This window comes from Coffea eugenioides, unplaced genomic scaffold (genome assembly GCF_003713205.1).
Source record: "Coffea eugenioides isolate CCC68of unplaced genomic scaffold, Ceug_1.0 ScVebR1_2926;HRSCAF=4050, whole genome shotgun sequence".
NCBI classification, from domain to species: Eukaryota; Viridiplantae; Streptophyta; class Magnoliopsida; order Gentianales; family Rubiaceae; genus Coffea; species Coffea eugenioides.
Window position 1 is genome coordinate 17,317 of NW_020863457.1, and position 22,106 is coordinate 39,422.

Consider the following 22,106-nt stretch of genomic DNA (forward strand, 5'->3'; position numbering starts at 1 on the left):
TAATGTATACGATCTAGATGCATTCCACATTTTTTAGGTTAAAACAAATGATTAATTTTTCCTCCAGTAACAGTTTATACGATCTAGATGCATGCCACATAATCTCAATTTGAATATAAATACCAAGCTTTGCACATGGGCGTAGCTAAGCGTGCTAGTGTACACATTGATAATACATAAAAGATTTATTCTAAAATAAAAGGGACTATTTTGATATGTGATCCAAACATTGGGACTAAAATTACAATTCCGTCAAATTGGGTACCTTTTAGTCCGTTAGTGTTACACATTCCACTTCTCAAGATGGATATCTGCAAAGATTTTGGCCGCATTATATCGGGGAGCTGAAATCCTGAAAAAGCACATTTGGTGCCCCAACAATCATTTCTTCGCTACGTCAGAACACCAGTAAGAATCAATTACTTTTTATAAATCAAAACGACGCCGCACCTCGACAAATTAAAAGAATCAAAATACAAAACGACGCCGTATCTGGACAAATTAAAGAATCAAACTCTATCTTGAAAAGATGCAACAGTATAAAAGGAGGAGAAACAGAGCAGCGAAAAAATACTGTGAAAGACAGAACTTCAGAAGCAGATTATTGAGGCAGAGATGGCAAGCAAGCGGCCTTACCAGCAGTTAATGAAGAGAATTTGCAGCAGTATGAGAAGGGATGCTAGGAATTTCAGTGCTGTTCCTCAAGGCACTGCCAGTGCTTTGTCTTCTCAACATATCATTAACCTGGAGTACGAGTACAGTGCTCACAAGTAAAGAAAACTTGTTCCTTTCTGGGCTGTGATTGAATATTTAAATGATCATGTGCTATGTATTGATTATTTGTTTTTCTTTCATATTTAATTAGTGATTCTGTGCCTTTCCATACTGTTTGTGATTGTTACTTGAATAAGTTGTGAGGTTCTTGTGTGCGGGATGGTTGAAATGTGGCATGTCAAAGCTGTAGCATAGGGGAAGTTCTCAGTTGCTGTAGATTTTGCGAGTAACTGATTAATCAGAATCAGTAAAAATTAATCTTGGTGGATTCTTGATTTGAGTTTTTTTACCTATTTTGTAAATCTAAAATCTGGATTCAAGAGCAAACGAGATAAAAAAAATAATTGATTTTTGAAAATTGAAATCTAAAATCAGGTTAAACAATCAAATAGGAGCACCCCTTTTAAAGGTGAAATATTTGGCATTTATGCTGTTTGGTGAAATGTTTTGGGGTGGTCAGGTTGTGCTAGCTGGGGCGCCTCCATGAGAAAATGATTAGACAACCTAATTTAATTTTTGTTTCTGGAAGGACACTCTGATATAAATTGATAATGAAGAGAGAAGTGAATAAAAGTGATAATTTGGGATTATATTTTGCTGTTATGGATGTGAGGTTACATGGGGTATTTATAGACAAAATTGGATACTGCCAGTAAGTGCAATATATGGCTAGCGTGCTCCTACAACTTGTCTTCGACTTGCCATGTGGCACTCCTATATTGAGTGCACATTTCTTGTATCATCAAAATTGATCTTTTGTTTGTGCTTGAACAACTAAATAATCTATTGTAAACATGCAATCCGTCGTATTGTTTCAGGTAATTAGGATCAATCACTGGTCTCTGCAGGTTTAGTTGGAACTTGATAGGGCCAAAAACATGAGTTGCCTCACCTGTATATCAAATGGTACTATAAGATTTTCCTCAAATGGAAGTTGGTATAAATAAAAGACTAAAGAAGCACATTTGATTTGTGGGTCTGATGCTAATAATCATGGTTTTCAACCTTAAGTGTCTTGCTTTTAGATGCAAAGATTTCTTCCGTACTTAAGTCTCAATATAGGAAATTGTATTATATCTATAGATTAAAACACTGAACTCCCTTTAACCTTTCCTTAGCTTAAGTTCGTGACATTGAAATGAATCTTGTTCCTGAAACATAGTGCCTTTAAAATGAGAGTTAAGTTTCTAGATGTGTGCTAATTGCTTTAAGTGTATTCAAAGCGAATGGAGAGCATGAGAACCCATTTCTTCGAATATGTTATGCCTTTCCATTTTTCCTGTAACTCCTTTCTGTTCAAAGTAGGTACAAGGTAATACTATATCATTTTCAGGTACAATGCTGGTGTAATGAGATTCAAAACTTAATTAAGCAAATTTATAAAGTTTGGGTACAGATGCCTATGTTACAACCGACAGGCAATTATTTGTACAGAACTGTGCCTGAGAATTTGGGTGGGGATCCACTCCTGCTATAGGGTTGTAGAAGGTTTTCCAAAATTTGTGAAAAATTCTGAACACTTTGACAGCTTTTTTGTGGCTATGGTTTTACAGGATGAATAGATAGCTTCAAGTACTGCTTTGATATGTTTCCTTGTTTGGTTAAGTTTGAGTGCTTGGTTGGGATGATGTTGGGTATGATGGGTTGCTGTCTCTGGTTAGACCTTTTTACCAGCTTGGACCCCTCTATCTGATAAATGAATTCATAAATCCACAGTGAAGAAAGCGGAAGTGATGCTTACTCAAGGAAAATGTTATCAAGGATAAAGAAAGATCGCTTGACTTTCTTCATCTGAGCTTTGAAAGTTAAAGAAAACTTTGAGAAACTCCTTTCTGATGCATTAAATGATGTTGGCAAAGTTATGATCTTATCCTAGTTATTCAAGACATACATTTTCTCTAGTCAGTATGCTGGTCACAGTATTTTGTTATAATTGTAGTTATTATCCAAAAGACTTTTCTTCATCTGAGCTTTGAAAGTTAAACTACAAGAAAATTTCGAGAAACTCCATAATTAAGTTATTGAATATGAATTTTCTGATGCATTAAATGAATTTCACAAAGTTATGCCTCATCCTAGTCATTCTAAACAAAAATTTCCATTTTTTAGTACACTAGTATCACACTATTTTGTTGTAATTGCAGTTATCATCCAATTCCTATGGTTTTTTCTCAAGCAAAGGGGTGTTCCATATGGGATCCAGAAGGGAACAAGTATCTTGATTTTCTCTCCGCTTACTCTGCTGTAAATCAGGTAACAACAAAAAAAAGAAAATGAACACAAAAATCGAAGCATAGTGACAAAAGTTGGATGCCTTTTTGTCAGTTTTACCTACCAGAACTTAGTCATGTATTTCTTTTCTTCGTCTAACTGCCTAATTTCTCTCCTTACCAACTTATGTTTATGAAAACCTTTCATTTGGTTGAATGGCAAGCCCTAAGGTTGTTTCTCTGTATTGGGTTTCCTGTACTATGTTGATCTTTTAGCTAGGGTGGATGGCAGTGACTGGATGAGTCAGAATCATACGTTAAAGCACTTTATTTTGTCTGGCTGATCTTAGCTATGCCCATAGTACTTAAGCTGGACTTTTAATATTTTGCTGCAGGGGCATTGTCATCCCAAGATCATGAAAGCATTGGTAGAACAGGCTGAAAAGCTCACTCTTAGTTCTCGAGCCTTCTATAATGATAAATTTCCAGTATATGCTGAGCGTCTAACGAGCATGTTTGGATATGAGATGGTGCTACCAATGAATACAGGTGCTGAAGGTGTAGAGACAGCTTTGAAGTTAGCAAGGAAATGGGGATACATGAAGAAATCAATACCAAGAGATGAGGTGCAAAATCTGTTTTTTTTTTTTTTGGCTGCTTCCCTGGTTAATGCTACAGCCTTGCTAAAGAATTTATTTTAATTACAGTAGCTACCACTAGCAGTGAAGATAGTATAAAAGCTGCATGGTTGTGTATTTTTAGGCCTTTTTGTCACATTAGGAGAAAACTAATAGTTGAGGCTGCTCAAATGTGGCAATCTTTCATTTATCTTCTGGTGGGTGAGGCAGTAGTACTTGTGTCAAAGTCTGTTAGACAGCTATTCTAAATTTCAATTGCTCAACAATTATACAGACTGGTCGAAGTGAGAAGACAAAAAAGTATGAGATGAATCCAAAAAGTGCCATTGGGCTTCTATGTGCTGTCAGTTTCACCTCTGTAGCTCTTGATTCTCTAAATATATAATTGGGCAGAAGTTTGGTTTGCTAGGGAGATGGAGGACAAAATACCCCCTTGTTATTTAGTTCAACTGACAGAAGATTCTTTAAGTGGCTGATGGGTATGCATTAACTGAAATCTGCTCTCTCGAATGGGTGATAAAGTTGATTTGATGTCATGTTCTACAGAGTCAATTGATGTGTTTGCTAATGACCTTTGGCTGATGGTTGAAGTGAAGGTAGAATGGTAGGCTTAAACAGGATTTGATATAGTTTGCACGGTAGTATGTTTTATAGTGGGTCTTGCCACAAAAATAGGGTTAACCATCTTAGTTCATTATTTGGTGGTAGTTGCAAAAACATTCTCTGATTCATTTCAGGACATGAATTGTTACTATCTATCTTTTTAAATTTAGAGCTTGGATTTTTGTAATTTTGTGCCTTGGACTCTTTAAACAAATTTTTTGAATTAAAAACTTTTAAATTTCAAGATCTGTTCCACTCTTGCTCTCCCGAATTATTAAGATTGTCCAAATTTGTCCCTTAGATGGACTCAGTAGAAGTTGAAACATTGTAAGAAATGTATATTCTCCATTTAAAATGCGTAAGTGAGAGGACAAACTTAAGGTGGTCCATTCAAGGTTAGCTTTAATGTCTTTGATGGACAGCTTTTGCGGTTTTCTCCATTGTAGATGTCATTCTCTTATCTGACATACTTGTTTCTTTGCTATAACTTGTGCTTTATAGGACTTTCTAGCATTATGAAACATGCTATAATGGTAAGGAGCAGTATCTTCTCATTGTTTTCCTATCCTTTTGTCATGAAGTCTTAGAAATTCAAACTATACAGCTAAAATACTGAACATTGATTGAAACCAGTGAAGTTTATTTTGGATAGAAATTTCATCTAAAGGTTGTGTAGAATGCTATAGAGGCTACCAAATACAAAATCTGCCCCTCTAGTGTAAACTTCATGTTCTTGTACTTCTGGTTCATTTATCAGCATTTGGCAAATATGTTATCCTTCATTCTCATCGGTGACAACAAAATGAGATGACAGCTAGTCTTTCTTCTGTCAATTATGGAAGCAATAGATTTGAAAACCTCAAATTTTCTAACTATGTTGCTTCTTTTTCCCCCTCATCCCACATAATTACTAACTCTTCTTTTGAACTTTGAGGGATTAATCCACTTTTTTGTTCTTCAATTTCTTCAAGCTAATAAACTCTCTAAGATTTTCATGAGTAGAGCCTCTTACTTGTCTAAATTTCAAACATAGTGGTTGTAGCTAGAGTCCCGTTGGTTCTGCAATGGAAAGAGGAATGACTGTAAAATAAGAATGTAGAGATTCCCTGGTTCAACTTCTCATCACGCTCATGATTCTAAGGTTGAGTTTCTGGCTGCATCTATATCTTTCAATCTTCAAAATAACAGGGTTAGTCTCTCCTTGACGTGTACACCTCATGTAGAATTTCGCTAATTTGTTATGTATTTGACTGTTTTGGGCCTACCGCTATCTTCATATAAATTGAAGAAACTGCATCTAACTTCAACTTGTCCAATATGCTGCTTCATTTATTTTGTTTTCTGCAATTAATTCACTTTTGATTTCATTTTGTCACCATAGGATAGTGTTCCTGGATTGGCTAGGGAAGAAAGAATAAAACATCATAAAAAAGGGAAAAAAAGAAATAGGAAAGAATAATTTATACGCATCAGAACGAACAAAAATTGCTGGAGAGCAATGATAATTGCGGTGATGATTCAGAGCTTATGGATTTCTAACTAGGAAATCTAAGAATAGGTGTGATTGTAGGCTCTATAAAGGTGAGATGATAGTCAGTCTCGTTATTTGTGTGCCAATTAGCAAGGTGTTCAAGAATATATTGACCCAAATTATCCTGATGATTGAGAATGGACATACAGAGGATAAAAAGTCGTAGGGCCAAATGACCAAAATTACATTGGAAAAATAATCAGAATGAGGAAGAGTTTGTGTTTATCTAGATTTTGATACACCTTTCTCTGTTTTGAAACATATAGTGGACTTAACATATACTGATTGGACTATGATGAGGCTAGAGGAAACTCTCTTTTACTTAGCAGCTTTGTATTAAGGATTTTGGGTCTGTTTTGCCACCTTGAATAGTGCATGTGACCACATGGGTGAGAATAAGAGAAGATGATGTTGGTGCAGAAGTTGATGAGAAGGTGACAACAATGAAATATCCTCTAAGTCAAGTTAAATTCTCATTAATCGACTCTGTCAAAGAATTTGTTAATTGAGTGATTTTGTATAGACTAGATTGTCTGCTAACCTGAATGTAACATGATAAGATTAGAATTGCATGACTAGTAGACTCTAAGATTCATCTAGTCATCCAGCAACAAATAGTAATTTGAATATAATTAATTACTAAATTCACATTATTAACCAGAATAACGTTGCAGTGAGAAGGAAGAAGAAAGTATTGTTGACTCCTAAAGGTCAAACAAACAACTCCTAAGCTAAGAGCAGCTATCCAGCATCTTTTCAACTGTAGTATAGACTCTTTGGGCTATCGCGTAGCCTTCCCTTAGTTTCAGAAGCATATCCTTTCTAGGCTTCCAATAGGTTCATGGCTTCTATCCAGCCAACTTTAAGCCACTGAACTATGATACTGGATGCTAAATTAGGGAAAAGATTGATATTTCCTACTACTTATGGTTCTATTGTTGCCTTGAAGCATGACAAGTTATTTTCTTGAACAATTTCATCAGTTTCATGAGTCGGCAGATTTCCTCAAAAATTCAAGAACTGAGGTTCATCAATGAGAACAGGTATCTTGGAGGGAAAACGTCTAGTCACTGTATTATTAGTGACCAACTAGTATTTGTAGGAGTAAAAACCTAACAAACTATTTACAAGAATACCCTTACTAATTTATTATCTACAAGAATACTTATATTCTCCTAACACTCCCCCTCAAGTTGGAGCATATATATCATAAGCACCCAACTTGTTACAAATGTATTTCACCCTAGAACCCCCTAAACTCTTGGTAAACAAATTAGCCAATTTATCTACAGACGGTACATGAGATGTCTTGATAATTCCGTCAAGCAATTTCTCTTGAATGAAATGACAATCAATTTCAATATGTTTTGTCCTTTCATGAAACACTGGATTAGACGCAATATGAACAGCCGCCTGATTATCATACACTAAATTCATAGACTGTTTATGCTCAAACCCAATTTCAAGTAACATGCTCTTCAACCAAACCAACTCATACACAGTGTGAGCCATAGCACGGTATTCAGATTCTGCACTTGATCTGGAGACAACTGTTTGCTTCGTACTCTTCCACGACACTTAATTACCACCAACAAACACACAATATCCTGTGGTCGATCTTCGATCTGAAGCAGAACCAGCCCAATCTGCATCACTATATTCTTCAACATCAGTGTGTCCATGATTTTGATACAGCAATCCTTTTCCAGGAACACTCTTAAGATACCTGAGAATCCGTATAACAGCATCCCAATGACTAGTACGAGGGGTATCAAGAAATTGACTCACAACACTCACTGCAAACGAAATATCAGGTCTCGTTACAGTGAGATAATTTAATTTACCCACAAGTCTTCGATATTGCTTAGGATCATCTAGTAATATACCTTGATCTCCTACTAATTTCACATTAGGATCCATAGGAGTATCCACAGGTCGGCAACCTAACATCCCAACTTCACTCAGCATATCGAGTACATATTTCCTTTGACATAAATAAATCCCATATTTAGACCGAACTACCACAATACCCAGAAAATACTGTAGATGACCTAAATCTTTTGTTTGAAAGTTTGCCTGCAGATTGGATTTAAGTTTCTGGATCCCCACAACATCATCACCTGTAATCACAATATCATTCACATAAACAACTAATAAGATTTTACTAGCATTAGAATGCCGATATAATACAGAGTGATCTACTCCACACCTTGTCAGACCGAATTCCATGACAACACTACTAAACCGGCCGAACCAAGTTCTCGGAGACTGTTTCAATCCATATAAGGATTTTTTCAAACGACAAACCAACTGCGAATTCTCCCCTTGAACAACAAAGCCAGGAGGTTGTTCCATATATACCTCTTCTCCAAATCTCCATGTAGAAATGCATTTTTCACATCCAACTGATGCAATAGCCAATTATAAGTTGCTGCCAAAGAGATAAGAAGACGAACCGAGGTAATCTTTGCAACAGGAGAAAATGTTTCTAAGTAGTCTGTTCCATACACCTGAGTAAATCCCCTAGCTACCAGACGAGCCTTCAATCTATCAATAGAACCGTTAGGCTGCACTTTTATAGTGTACACCCATTTACAACCAACAACACGCTTACCAGAAGGAAGAGGGACAAGATCCCAAGTACCATTTTGTTCCAAAGCAGACATCTCTTCTTGCATAGCTAATCTCCAACCACGATGATTAAGAGCATGGGTAATAGACTTAGGAATGGAGACAGAATCAAGGGAAGTAACAAAAGAAGAATATGACATAGAGAGATGAGAATAAGAAACAAAATTAGAAATAGGATGAGAAGTACAATGCCTCTTACCTTTGCATAAAGCAATAGGAAGATCTAACTCAGAGGAGGGCGTCATACCTGGATTTGAAGATTGAGAGTTAATTGGTGAAGTGCGTGGCATATCAGGAACTTGCTCAACCATGGAACGACGAGAATAAACTTGAAGATTAGGACGAGATAATCTAGCTATAGAATCTGGTGGACTAGATAACTCAGGTAATAAGGAGGAAGGGACTGGTAAAACAGGAGAGGAAAAAGAGGGACACTGGTCTAACTCACAAGACATACCGTGTTTCATAAAATATGGAGTGGATTCAAAGAAAGTAACATCAGCACAAGTAAAAAATCGATTTAAAACTGGACTGTAACATCTATACCCTTTTTGCCCTCGTGCGTATCCTAAGAAAACACACTTAATAGCACGAGGATCTAATTTATCCACCCCGGGAGCAAGCTGATGAACAAAACACACACATCCAAAAATACGAGGAGGTAATTTAAACACAGATTCATGAGGAAAAAGAACGGAGTGAGGTAATTGGCCTCCAAGAATATTAGATGGCATGCGATTAATTAAATAACATGCAGTTAGAACTGCATCACTCCAAAATTGTTTGGGCACATTCATGTGCAACAAAAGTGTCCCAGCAACCTCGATTAAATGTCCAATTTTTCTTTCAGCAACTCCATTCTGTTGTAGAGTGTGAGGACAAGAGGACTGATGAATAATACCGGATTTAGTCATAAAGGTATTAAAAGGAGTGGAAAAATATTCTTTCGCATTATCACTGTGAAGTATATGTACAGGCACACCAAATTGATTCTTTATTTCTGTAACAAATGCACAAAAAATTGAATATAGTTCTGAACGATCTTTCATTAAATAAAGCCATGTAACTCTTGAAAAATCATCAACAAAGATTACAAAATATTTAAAACCTAACTTTGAAGCGACTTGACTAGGACCCCAAACATCAGAATGAACTAGCATAAAGGGTTCAGAAACCCGTTTATTGACTCTAGGAGCAAAAGAAACACGATGATGCTTTCCTAACTAACAAGACTCACAATCTAACGAAGATAACTGACTCAAAGTAGGAACCAACTTTTTCAAATTTTGTAAAGACGGATGACCCAAACGACTGTGAATTTCAAGAGGAGAAACAGTAGCAGGACATGCAATCGGACCATTGAAGTTGAGAAAAGAAAGATCATTATGCTCATGCCCTCCACCAATCGTCCTCTGTCTTCAAATCCTGAATGACAACAAAATCAGAAGAAAAAGTAACTAAACACTGTAGAGATTTAGTGAGTTTACTAACAGATATTAGATTAAAGGGCAAATTGGGTACGTAAAGAACAGAAGACAGCGGAAGAGATGGGTTAACTTCTACAGTGTCTAGTCCTTTAACTTTAATGGTAGATCCATAAGCTAAAGTAACATGAGGAAAGGAAGTAGACTCATGAAAATTATCAAAATTTTTAGAGGTGCCTGACATATGATCAGTAGCCCCGGAGTCAATAATCCATGAGTCATTACCTTTTTGTGCTAAAGAAGTAGAGGGAAGAGATGCGTGATTTGTAGCTTGGTACTGTAGGAATTTAACATAATCTTCCTCGGATATAGTAAAAGTCTTTTGGGACCCATGTGCTGAAGAACTTGATTCAACTTGGTCAGTGGTAACCACATGAGCAAAACTTTCAGCCATAGCGAATAACACTTCAAACCAAAAAAAAAGGGTCAAAACTCGAGATGAACAGTGCCATGAACAGTGCATGTGAACAGTGCTAATGAACAGTATCTGTGAACAGTACTTTTTGGAACAGTCGCATGAACAGTATGCGATGAACAATATCGCGTGAACAAGACTCTTGCTAGATGTTTAACCCTAACCCTAGGACTTTAGCTCTGATACCATGAGAACAGGTATCTTGGAGGGAAAACATTTAGTCACTGTATTATTAGTGACCAACTAGTATTTATAAGAGTAAAAACCTAACAAACTATCTACAAGAATACCCTTACTAATTTATTATCTACAAGAATACTTATATTCTCCTAACAATCAAGAAATACCATTGTAACAGTTAGGAAAGGAGAGCATTTTTTAACTCTTGTGGAATGCATTTTTAGCTATAATTTCTGTGTTTAACATACTTACTGATGCTTCCCATGTTTCTGTGTAAAACTATTTTGAGTTTATGTTGGTGGATACCATTATGGTGGTGATTGGAGAGTATATTATTCTTGGATTGATGCTCAACTGAACTCATAATAATACTTCTTGACCATACTGGTTTAGGATAGAAAATGTGCAACATTATGGGTAATCCAACAGTTTCTGGTACTACAAGATGGGATCTCATTTAAGCTTATTGGACTACCTTCTGCTGCGTTTGCCAAGTTATCATCTTGCAAAGCGTATTTCATTAGGTTTGAGGTTCTAAAAAGAGAATTCCCATAGTTTGGCTAGATATGACTTTTATTCTTTCTTTACAAAATTATGCCCTTGTGCTGTTACAGCCAACAATTCTTCCTTATCAATGTTTTGTGTGGTAATTTCAACTCCTTTTTGCGTCTTTGTGATCAAAAGCCTCTATCCTCATGGAGATTCCTCTTGCTTTATTTTCTGGTACTTGTTTTGCCTTGCCACCTAACTTTTGTCATGCTCCATTCTTCCTTCAGACATTGAGCTATATATATAAATAGACTTCCCTGAAAGCCCTAGAGCTGGTGTAACTTTCAAGATACCTTTAAGTTGAAACCCCTGGAAAAAATTTGATTAATTCTCTACTGCATGTGAAACTTAGGTGGTTTTATTACTAGCAGAAGATATGCTTTTTGTTGCATTGGCTTTGCTGGGTCCTAATTTCATCAATGTGGACTAGAAGAGGTTTTGTTGAAAATTTTAGCAACTTTTCTTCCTACTCCACGTTTCATTTTTAGAGATGCATGTGTTCACAGAATTTTTTGACTCTAATAGTGGGAGGGCTTCAATAGTTTGATAAAGCATGGCTACTTATTGTTTAACTTAATTTATTATACTTGCCAATAGTCGTGAAAAACATTGTAGCAGTCATTCTTTCACCTAGACTTGCTCCCTGGTTATCTTCTTCTACATGTCTGTATGGAAATCTTCCTACAATTTTTGGTTGTTAAGGATTTGTATTAGCACATAGGAAGAATAGGAGACATGCACAAATTTTGGTTCAAGAACTCTACAGTTGTTACTCTCTACCCATAATCTGTGATATATGATTTGAAGTGAGCACATCTACTGATCCATTGTGATTTACTTTAGCTATGACTCCGGTACTTTTGAGATGCTTTATGATGGATTCTGCTATCATCAGTGGTAATTTATCTGTATGATTACTTTATTTGGTTCTATTTTTATTTTCTTTAGAATTTTCATTCAAGAGTATTTGCTCAACAATACTTAGAAGGTTCCATAAGTGCAAGTTTTTCTCGCATCAGTTTTCCTATCAGGGGTGTAATTTTGTGTTTCAGTTGCTTGGGTAGCTCAGAATTTGTGTTATGAATTTTGTCTTCTTTCTAATTTGGAATTATATCTACAGTAGTAGTAGTGGGTTGTGGACACCTTTGAGCATATGAACAGTTTGTAATTTGTTCTGCACCATCTTGAACAGAAAGGATCAGATTTACTTGAAATGGAGGAAGCATTGAATATTTTATAATCTAGTTAATTTTTTGGACTTCATTTAAGTTATTGATTGCTTGTTAGTTTGTTGACATGCTGAGATGTTCTTTTGATGCGTCAATTTAACTTTGTTACCTTGCAGGCTATCATTCTCTCATGCTGTGGCTGCTTCCATGGTCGCACATTGGCTGCTATATCTATGAGCTGTGACAATGACGCCACTAATGGTTTTTGGCCCTTGTTGCCTGGTCTTCTCAAAGTTGATTTTGGTGATGAAGTTGGCCTTGAGAAAATATTTAGAGGTATGTAAGGTGGAGCTCCTCAATTATCATGCTTCCATAAGTGATTGTATGAGTTGATTTACCCCATCATAATGGTATATTTGCGGTTTACATTTGATCTGATGTGCTCGATACAAATGTTAGTTTGTCTATATACTTCTGGCATCCTTGAAGGGCCACTACCTTCATTTCAGCCAATCATGGTTGGGACTTATTGTTATTCTGTTGTCATGGCATCCAGAAAAAGGAGAAAATATTGCTGGGTTTTTGTTTGAACCTATTCAAGGGGAGGCAGGGGTATGTTCTTTACTTTTCAGATTGTTATCTTCAAAAAACTGTATATATTTTAAATTTGAAAGTAAATTGAATTCTTCTGTTCCCTCCAACTTTCGTTACTTCTGCGAGCTTTGGCTTGTGATGGTAGGTTATACTTCCTCCGGATGGTTATCTAAAGGCTGTTAGAGATCTTTGCTCAAAATATAAGGTTTTAATGATTGCTGATGAAATACAAAGTGGCCTTGGGCGCTCTGGAAGAATGCTGGCTTGTGACTGGGAGGGAGTCCGCCCTGATGTTGTTGTAAGGACATTCATTTACTTCTCATATAGAATTGAAATGATAGTTTGAGCACTGACCTTCGAGAATAGAATTTTGACATATGATCAATGGGATATAATTTAATACCACTTTCCTTCTCATATAAAGTTGTAAGAATCCTAGTCTCTTCCTATCAATTTGGCTTATGACTAGACGGCTGTTAGTACAATTATGAGGTCATGCTGCTTTTTCCCCATGCATCCTTGGGCAATTTGAGCAAACTATTTTTAATCATGTTTTTTATTGTCTTTGCCATGAAGTAACTATATTTGTGGACATGGAGCGTGTTGCATTATATAGTGTGTTGAAACTAAAAAGTATAGTATCTTAATTCTGGTCATATTTAAATTGTATCATGTCTTGTAATGATATCTTGGGACACTCTATTTTGATGTCTCATGCAACAAACAATTTTGTCATTGAGAACAAGTAAAATTAATATGGTGGATATCCAAAAGAGACACAAATAAGAAAGAAGTTGCATAAGACTCATTTGCAGCCTCCCTGAACCTGTTAATGATATCGTTAAACAAGAATCTTTACCCAACGTCCAAACTTACAGCGTAGAAAGAAGTATGACTCCATTAGAAAAAGTTCAAAAGCAGATATTGATCATTAACAATCTTATTTTCTGCAACTTCAAAGCAACAAAGTTGCAACAGTGAAAGCTTTAATTTGTATAAAATCTTTAAATCTAGAGTGGTACATTGACCAAATAGATTGATTCAGGCCTTTTCAAGTACTTCTCTATTGATGCTAATTCAATTAGGAATGATCATCTAACTAAGTGCTTCTTTTCCGAAGAAAGCCTTGGTCTCCATCCTATTTGTCCCAAATAAAATAAGGAATATTATCTTTCTGTGAATGAGATAAAAGGATGGTGAAACAAAGAAGCCAGAGTTTTTAGTTAATCCTAATCTAATATCTTATAGTGATATTGTATTACAGAGATTATCTGTTAGGTTTAAAGATGGGTGTCTGTTTCAGGAATTGACTAAAAGTATAACCTCTATGTAAAGGTCATAGAGAAAAGATTGAGGCAATAAGAAGGTGGGATAGGCTGAGGAAATTTTGGGAGAAAGCAAAAAGAAGACCAATGATCATAAAAACAGTGAACATAGGAGCCGTTTCCAACCTTGTAACCAACATATGCAAATGATTGAGAAGATATTTGCAATACACTTTTAAGGGCCTATCTCTTTGTTTTTGTTCCCCCCCCCAAAAACCCCTCCCTGTCGAACATCTGAACTCTTACATTGAACATATATATCACTCTATCCTACCTCCTTTTGCCAGTTGGATATGTACCCTTTTCAGCTTCATTGACCAAGGATCTCATCTTGAAACTAGAAGAAAGATTTGACAACCCGAATTGCATAGTCTAAATCCCTCAAAAGTTAGGTCTATTAAACACAGTTCAACTTGCTCAATGATCAATATCCCTATTTCTTGTGCCTAAGTACAAAAGCATTGTCGTTCTTTCAATTCTTTCAGCTCTCCCAGCTGGTATAGCAAAATCATGACAGGGAGTATAAATAAGTTCTAGAGAGCAGCTAACAATACAAATAACATGGACTGATGGAGATATATAAACCCTTTACCGGCCCTTTGGACGTGCATTACCCTTAAACTACTTGTGACTTTTACATCTTAAATCACAAATAATGCATGGCTCCTCCTCTTCTTTCTTAAGGAACTAGAATAATTCTTTTTAAAGAACATTTCATTCTTTTTCTAGAGTTCTGATATCAGATTGTTGTTTTTCCTTTCTTTCCTGAATTGGAGAAAACTATTCATCAGATATTCAGTCAACTATAGTCCATTGAGTTTTCCATATGCCTCATGTTTCAATCTGTTTATCCACTCAACGATTATTTTTGCATATTCCCATAAAATTACAGTATAATGGTTCTGCTTGATCCTTGATTCAGATACTGGGGAAAGCACTTGGTGGTGGGGTGCTACCTGTGAGTGCCGTGCTAGCAGACAAGGATTTCATGCTTTGCATCCAACCAGGGGAGCATGGAAGGTTTGCTTTGTTATGCTTAGTTACTGCAGATAACTTATCTTGGTTTTCCTCTTGTTATACAAATATTGAGCCATATTGAATATTTTTATGCAATGTGAGGAAGAGGAAATAAACACTTGGATGAGATGGAACATTGTGAAAACTGTAACCCTAAAGAGAGGATGTACAAGTAATTGTTTCTTCTCCTTTGGGAGTACAAAACGCTTTTCAAAATTTGCTACTTTGTGAACTCTAATTATGTAAGTTTTGGTTTGTTTAGATTGAAGGTGTTCCTTCCTTTAACTAAAACTTCATCCCACTTGTAGTAAGAAGCTATTGGAGCTTATTTACATTGCTTGACATGCATCATCTGCAGCACCTTTGGAGGAAATCCTTTGGCAAGTGCAGTTGCCATTGCATCGTTAGACGTGATTAGAGATGAAAGGCTTGCTGAAAGGTATCAAGCTTTTTTGAACTTTTTATGATTTGCATGTGCAAATAACTGAAAGAGGAGATTTTGACAACTCATACTGAGTAGATTATCTCATCCCCTCATCACCTGTGCCCATGAGCAGAATTTAATTTGACATTCGTCTTTGTCTTCCAAACGGATAATCCAAGTTGTACGAGGCATGAAAAGTCAAGCATGTTAGACATTTAACTTGAGCCCCTTATTCCTGTGTGAAATAACTTGCTTGTTAAATTAGGAGCTTCTCTCAATTGCCAGTCACAGGGTCAAATCTCAAGTAAAGAACAAGCGGGCTGCTTTGGTACCATTCTATTACACCTTGGCCCTGCATTTGGCCTTTGCACAACTAGGTTGTTATGCACATTAGCATATTTTAGTTAAGTACCCCAACTACCTAAAATAGATATTTCAAGTTGTTTAAGGCGCGTGTATTCGTACTTAAAAACAATCTGAAGCTTTCTTCTTGTCCTTTGTCAGATAATGACTGCTTGTACAGATAGTATATTATGGAAAAAATGCAAGATGTATAAGTTTTTTTTGCTTGCCTAAGATATTTGTATGCTCAATAGTCTATGTACAAATTAAGAATTCTATCACTTTATTAAGCATTAAACAAAGACCAAAATCATTATTAGAAACATTGGTGCCCCATGATAGGAGTATTGTTTTTTGTCTTGAAATTCAACCTTGTAACATACCAGTTTAAGTTAAGAATATTCTTATTTTTCGTAAATCTCCTCTGATAACAATTTCATACAGCATGTAGACTTAGATTTTATTAGGTCATGTTATGATTGCTAGTCTATTTTAATTTTCAACAGATCTGCTAAAATGGGAGAGGAGCTCAGGCGTCAGCTATTGATAGTACAGCAGCAATTCCCTGAAATCATAAAGGAAGTGCGAGGAAAAGGTCTATTCAATGCTGTGGAGCTTAATAGCAAGGCCTTGTTTCCAGTGACTGCCTATGACATATGCCTGAAGTTAAAGGAGAGGGGAATTCTAGCTAAGCCAACTCATGATTCTATTATAAGATTGACTCCTCCACTTTCAATGAGGTACAAAACCTTCCTTTTGATTACTGTGTATTCAGAAGTGTTTCTTTCCTCTTAGTAGTTCCTATAATCTACAATGTGCTTGTTCCAATAATAATGATGTCAAGGAACTAGTATGTTGTTTGTATTCTAGTCTTTTCAGAGCGGTTTATCATGCAAATTAGTTATGAAGGTGTTCAACCATAAGTAAGTGGAAGTGAACCTTATAACAAAGGGAAAGGAAGAGCAAAGAAATTAATGTGTCATTTTCTTTCTGGTGCTGCTATTCTTTTTCCTTTTACCATCCTTGCTGTCAGTAACCTATATCAAGTAAATTTACACTTGAATGCTTTTGATACAGAATTCAAGGACAAGACAAAAGGATATATTTGGAATTCCCAGAGTTATAAACTTGTGGACTTTATTGCTGTTATCTTAGTCTATTGATTTGATGCATCTTTACAGTCCTACTATGATTGTCTTGTTTTATAGGTTATAGGTTTTTTTAGGTGCTGAAGATATTAGGTTTGGGGCTGCCTCTTAACATTGTCAAACCTAACTTGAATCCTTGTGCTTCTATCTCTGTCCTTGTTGCCCATGGTTTCTAAGTCTTTTTCGTTGACAGTTTTTATATATAGGACAAGACCTAAGAGAATGACCTCTTCTGGATAGCTTTAACATTTTGTTAGTTGTTAGGTTCTTTTAGCAATTTAGTTTGCTTAGCCACTAAGGATCCTTAGCTTGTAATACTTTATATAGAATGCAAAGAAATTGCGTTTGATTGCGCTGTAAAGTTTTTCTTGTACAAATAAGCAACCTTATCTTGGGTTGTCAATGCCGAGAAAATCTAGGTGGACTTCCTAGAATCTGTTATTGCTCCTACTTATCTTGATCTCTGGCATCATCATAAATTTCTGTTTCTCTCTCTATTTCAAACTCTCAATATTCTCTTCCAGCATCAGATTTCACTGCCTGTTGCTTCTTTCGTGCTGCATCAGCTTAAATTTCCTAGCCACTGGAAGCAGGGGAGAATTGCATCTTCCACTTTTCCATCTATCTTTTTCTCTTCCTGATTCTTGGACTATTACCCTAGATATGGCTCATGGTATCTAGACATCTTTAGTTTGGTTCCTAGCCTACAACTCCTTACATGGAGTCTTGAACCATGCCATAAGTGCTCTTGAAGTCGGTGATATCTAGGTGAATCAGAATTGGGACACATTTAATCATCCTTGCCTCTCCTGTGCCTTGAACTCTTATTATTCTCCTAAAGTCAGGCTGGTTTATAGAGCTAAAATCTTTTGTGCTGTGTTATTTTGCTGTTACTTACCTTCAAAACTTCATAATTGAAGAATCAAATGATTACATGGAGGAACACTAGCATGTCTGGCATGGCAGAGTCATGGCCGCAGTTATGGTAGGGATAGACTTGATTTCCCTGTTGCAACCCTGATTAATAGATGCTTTCAATATTGTGAAATAAAACCATTGTCTTTCAGCGTTTTATGTCGATTTGGTGCCTCCTGAAATAGAAGTGTGAGATGAAACAGGGAAAAGAAGTTAGGGCTCTCTTAGATTCTGAAGTCCATCTGTTGTCCAGATTACACCCTCTTTTGGGTATTGTCTCGGTGTATAAATTGTTCTTGTGTATTTTTCCTTCAGTCTGTAGTTTGACCAAGAAAGCAGTGATGTGCCAATCCAAGTTTGAAATTTAATTTTTTGAAGAATATCAGGTATAGAATGGTCTCCATCTCTTTCTCTCCCGCAATATTATTGAATTCTGTTTCCTTAGTTCCCCAATTAAGTGGACAAAACCTGCAGCTGCATTTGGTCTAAAAGATGTAGTTGAGACAGGGAACTGGGTTTCAAAAGGGGTAGCAGAAAAATTTGTCATAGTGGGAAGTTACTTTTTAACTTATTTTGCACTTGTTATCGGTGGGTGCTCATGGCAAGTGAGTGATGAATTCAATGGCAAACTGCTTGTGCTGGCAACTCTAAGGTGGTAATTTAGCCATGGAATTTGTAAAAACAATTCCCTGGTGCTGTCACTAGTCATTTCTCTCTTTTCATTGTCTTAAGCATAAGCATTTTATGAGGTTATAATTCCACATGGTAGTAGTAGGATAGGAAAAAAAATCTTGGGTTCAACTCTCTTTGGTACTTGTTATCATACTTCCTCATGCTCAGCTGGTCATAGGCAACAATTTCTTCTCTTTTTCTTTTTATTTTAGTCCATCAGTCTCTCTGATGCAACAGCTATCATGTAGGCCTCTTGGAAACCTAAGACTCAGAATATACCATCAAGAAAAGCTTTTGGTTTAGAGCTAGGTGTCAATGGAAGTTTGTTCTGTCTTCCAGTGTTGAATTTTTGGTTTTTACTATGTTTTGTGGAATTAGAATCTTGAACATATTTTGTTTTTTCTGAAAATGCTGAAAAGCTGCAGGTGATCTTGTGTTTTTGTTTAAGTTGCAAATCCAACTATACTTTCTGGGTTTCCTCTCTTCACCTGCAGATTGGTGTAGTCAAGTTTAGATATAAAAGTAAACCTTGCCTTCTTTCATTTCTGCCCTAATCACCTCTCTCTCTCTCTCTCTCTCTCTCTCTCTCTCTCTGTCACAACTTAGCCTCAAAAAATTCATTCCAGGGAAAGGTGGATTATCTTTTATTAATTGTTGAGGATATGTAAGTTGCCAAATAGTTTATTAGCGCCTTTTAGTTTCCAAATTTGTCCTTGGTGGGAATATTTTGCTTTTAGCATATTGAATTTATAGAGTACATATTTCTTGATTATTGGTCATTGGAATAGAATCAAGTTATACACAAAAATGAGGTAAAGATTATTTTCTAGGTCTATCTGTGGGTAGATAGCCATGTTTCTTTTAAGGATCATCAACAAAATTAAAGTGGCCCTTCACTTTTATATTTATGTCAAAAGACAAACTATTTTTAAGATCTGAATTATTTTTCAGGCCTGCAGATTTGGATAAAATGAACCTTTTTCTTTATATGTTAAGAAAGTTTAAAGCCCATCAGAAGTCTTATGCATATTAAGAGGAGGAAAAAAACTTATGACATTTGACTTCATTGATCCATGTTTTATGTTTGTTTGTATGTTCGTTTGTTAAATCCTGTCATCAACTGGATTCTCAGGATCATAGTTAGTCATCTATTCCACAGATTTACTAGTTGTTTGCTGGCATATGTTTATTACTCTTTCACGGATACAAGAAGATAATACTACTCCCTCCGTCCCAAAAATTTCGTCGCACTTAGAAAACTGTGCTTTTTATGAACAGTTCCAGCATAAGTGAGTTGCTTACCGTTTTGTCCCTCGCTCAAGCTCTTCATGTAAATGCAATAGGTTCAGGTATTGATGCCAATTAAAATTAAAAGCCTGAACAACTACTGGAGGGTGGGGCCAGAACTTCTGTTTTGTTTGCATATATCTTATGCATGCTTTGCATGTTGGGGGTCTCAACCAAGTTCCTTATGGTTTTTCACTCCACGCACATATTTATATGAACTTTTCAAACACATTAATACCGAACAAGTGGGCTCAAAGGGCTGACTTGATTATTGTGGGGAACAAAATCGTAAAAGAGTGAAATTGAATGAAAAGTTTTTACTATTTTTAGCAAGTGACAAATATTTTGGAACATCTCAAAATATAAAGTATGATACTTTCAATGGGACGGAGGGAGTATTATTTGAGAAACTGACAAAAAAAACTAATTGGTAAAAATTTGCTGTTTCCTTTATTTGCCTAACTGATTAGTTACTATGTTGTACAAAATGGCTTAAGTTTGCTTTTGCTATAATATTTATGGCTTATTTGGCTAACTCCCTTGCTTTGATGCTAACTTATATTTATGGAGCACCTGAAGCCCATTGTTCCATGATAATTTGTGATAATTACTGTTGGAACTGCCTTGCCGAAAGGGGGAACAAAGTTACTGGGAATAATAGCTTCTCCATTTTGAAATTGGAGTTTGAATTAGTCCTCATAGGTACTAGAAATGGAAAATACTGTCAATAGTCTTGAAGTATATTATCTAAACATCATGAGGTCATTCTGTACCAGTTCCTATCTGTGTCTAGATCAATGTGCCAAGGGCTTGATCTTGATTGCTTCTAAGTTATTAGATTCTAGGCTGTTTATTGAGCTGAAATTTGTTTTGCTTTCTCGTTTGCTTGTGACTTCTCTACTTCTATCTTAGCTTTTGTGAAGAAAGCTTATTTGGAGAAGCAGCCTGGATGTACTCTCCCCGCACCAGCTGTCTTTTCGAAAAATGTTTGCACAAATGTTTCTTTTCAGTTACAAAACAGCATTTTGAGGTGTCACTTTCTCTAAGAAACTTCAATAATTGATGAGTAATGGAAATCAGGGCATTAGTATGTACCTCTATATTTACATATGCATGCGCTATTGATTCCAAATGTTGTTGTGTTACCAATAAAAGTTCCATTTCTGATTGTGTGACTCTAGACTCAAGCTTTGATTTGTCATTTTCAGCTTGGATGAGCTTCAAGAAGGTTCAAAGGCACTACGTGATGTTTTGGAACTTGATCTACCACAAATGCAAAAGAAGAAGCCACTTAGTGTCTCCCATAATGTAGCTAATGTATGTGATCGTTGTCAGCGCAACTTATATGGCTCTTCATAAAAATATGATTACATGAGAAGTTTATGAAAGAGGTTACTTGGTTTGATTGAATCAGGCCCCAACTTATTGGAGCAGTGATATAGACTTGTTCGTTCATCATAACATGGTCTTCCTGTCATTTGTTGGTGGGAATAAAGACTTGATTTATTTGCAATTAAAAATCTTTATTTATTGGCAGCATCATCACTATTATACAAATGGAAAAAAAATGTGTAGCTTACTTTTTGGTTAAACTCAGGTTGAATCAGTTCGATCGGTTAAATCTCGATCTGATCATTTTATCGGTTCAATTAACAGTTCGAGTTTCAAAACATTGCTACTATCGAGTGCTAATGCGAGCACCTGTTAGAAAATCCATGTTTTAATTATTTAAAATTTTAACTTTCTTATGTTTCCCATTGATTACTTCAATTATTAATTTCAATTCGACATCCCTAAAACTATTTTGAATCAAAATCTTTTTCGGACCGAACAACAAAATTGAAAAAAGGTCATCAAGGTAGTCTACCACAAAACATTTGTTTGGATTGAAGTTATTTAGGTAAAATTTTTAGAGAGTTCCCCAATACGTTTTTCCCATCAAAATCTTGATGGGACCGAACAACAAAATTGAAAAAAGGTCATCAAGGTAGTCTACCACAAAACATTTGTTTGGATTGAAGTTATTTAGGTAAAATTTTTAGAGAGTTCCTCAATACGTTTTTCCCATCATTTTTTATTTTCTTATTTATCTTTTATGTGAAATACACTCCATCACAAAAAAATAATAGAGTTAATAAAATTTCTCCCACAATATTAAACTCACAAAGTATTTTAGAACAAATTTGGCCAAAACGAAA

General features: G+C 35.9%; 1 protein-coding gene across 1 annotated transcript; it reads left to right on the forward strand.

Annotated features, from left to right (window-relative positions):
- Positions 1 to 555: 555 nt before the first annotated feature.
- On the forward strand, positions 556 to 21,465 carry LOC113757295 (ornithine aminotransferase, mitochondrial-like). The gene is made up of 10 exons (XM_027300653.1): positions 556 to 770; positions 2,919 to 3,027; positions 3,380 to 3,610; positions 12,361 to 12,520; positions 12,741 to 12,796; positions 12,924 to 13,076; positions 15,026 to 15,123; positions 15,479 to 15,559; positions 16,393 to 16,626; positions 21,117 to 21,465. The coding sequence occupies exons 1-10, from the start codon at positions 616 to 618 to the stop codon at positions 21,265 to 21,267; spliced, it is 1,428 nt and encodes a 475-aa protein (XP_027156454.1). The 5' UTR covers positions 556 to 615; the 3' UTR covers positions 21,268 to 21,465.
- The last annotated feature ends 641 nt before the right edge of the window (positions 21,466 to 22,106 follow it).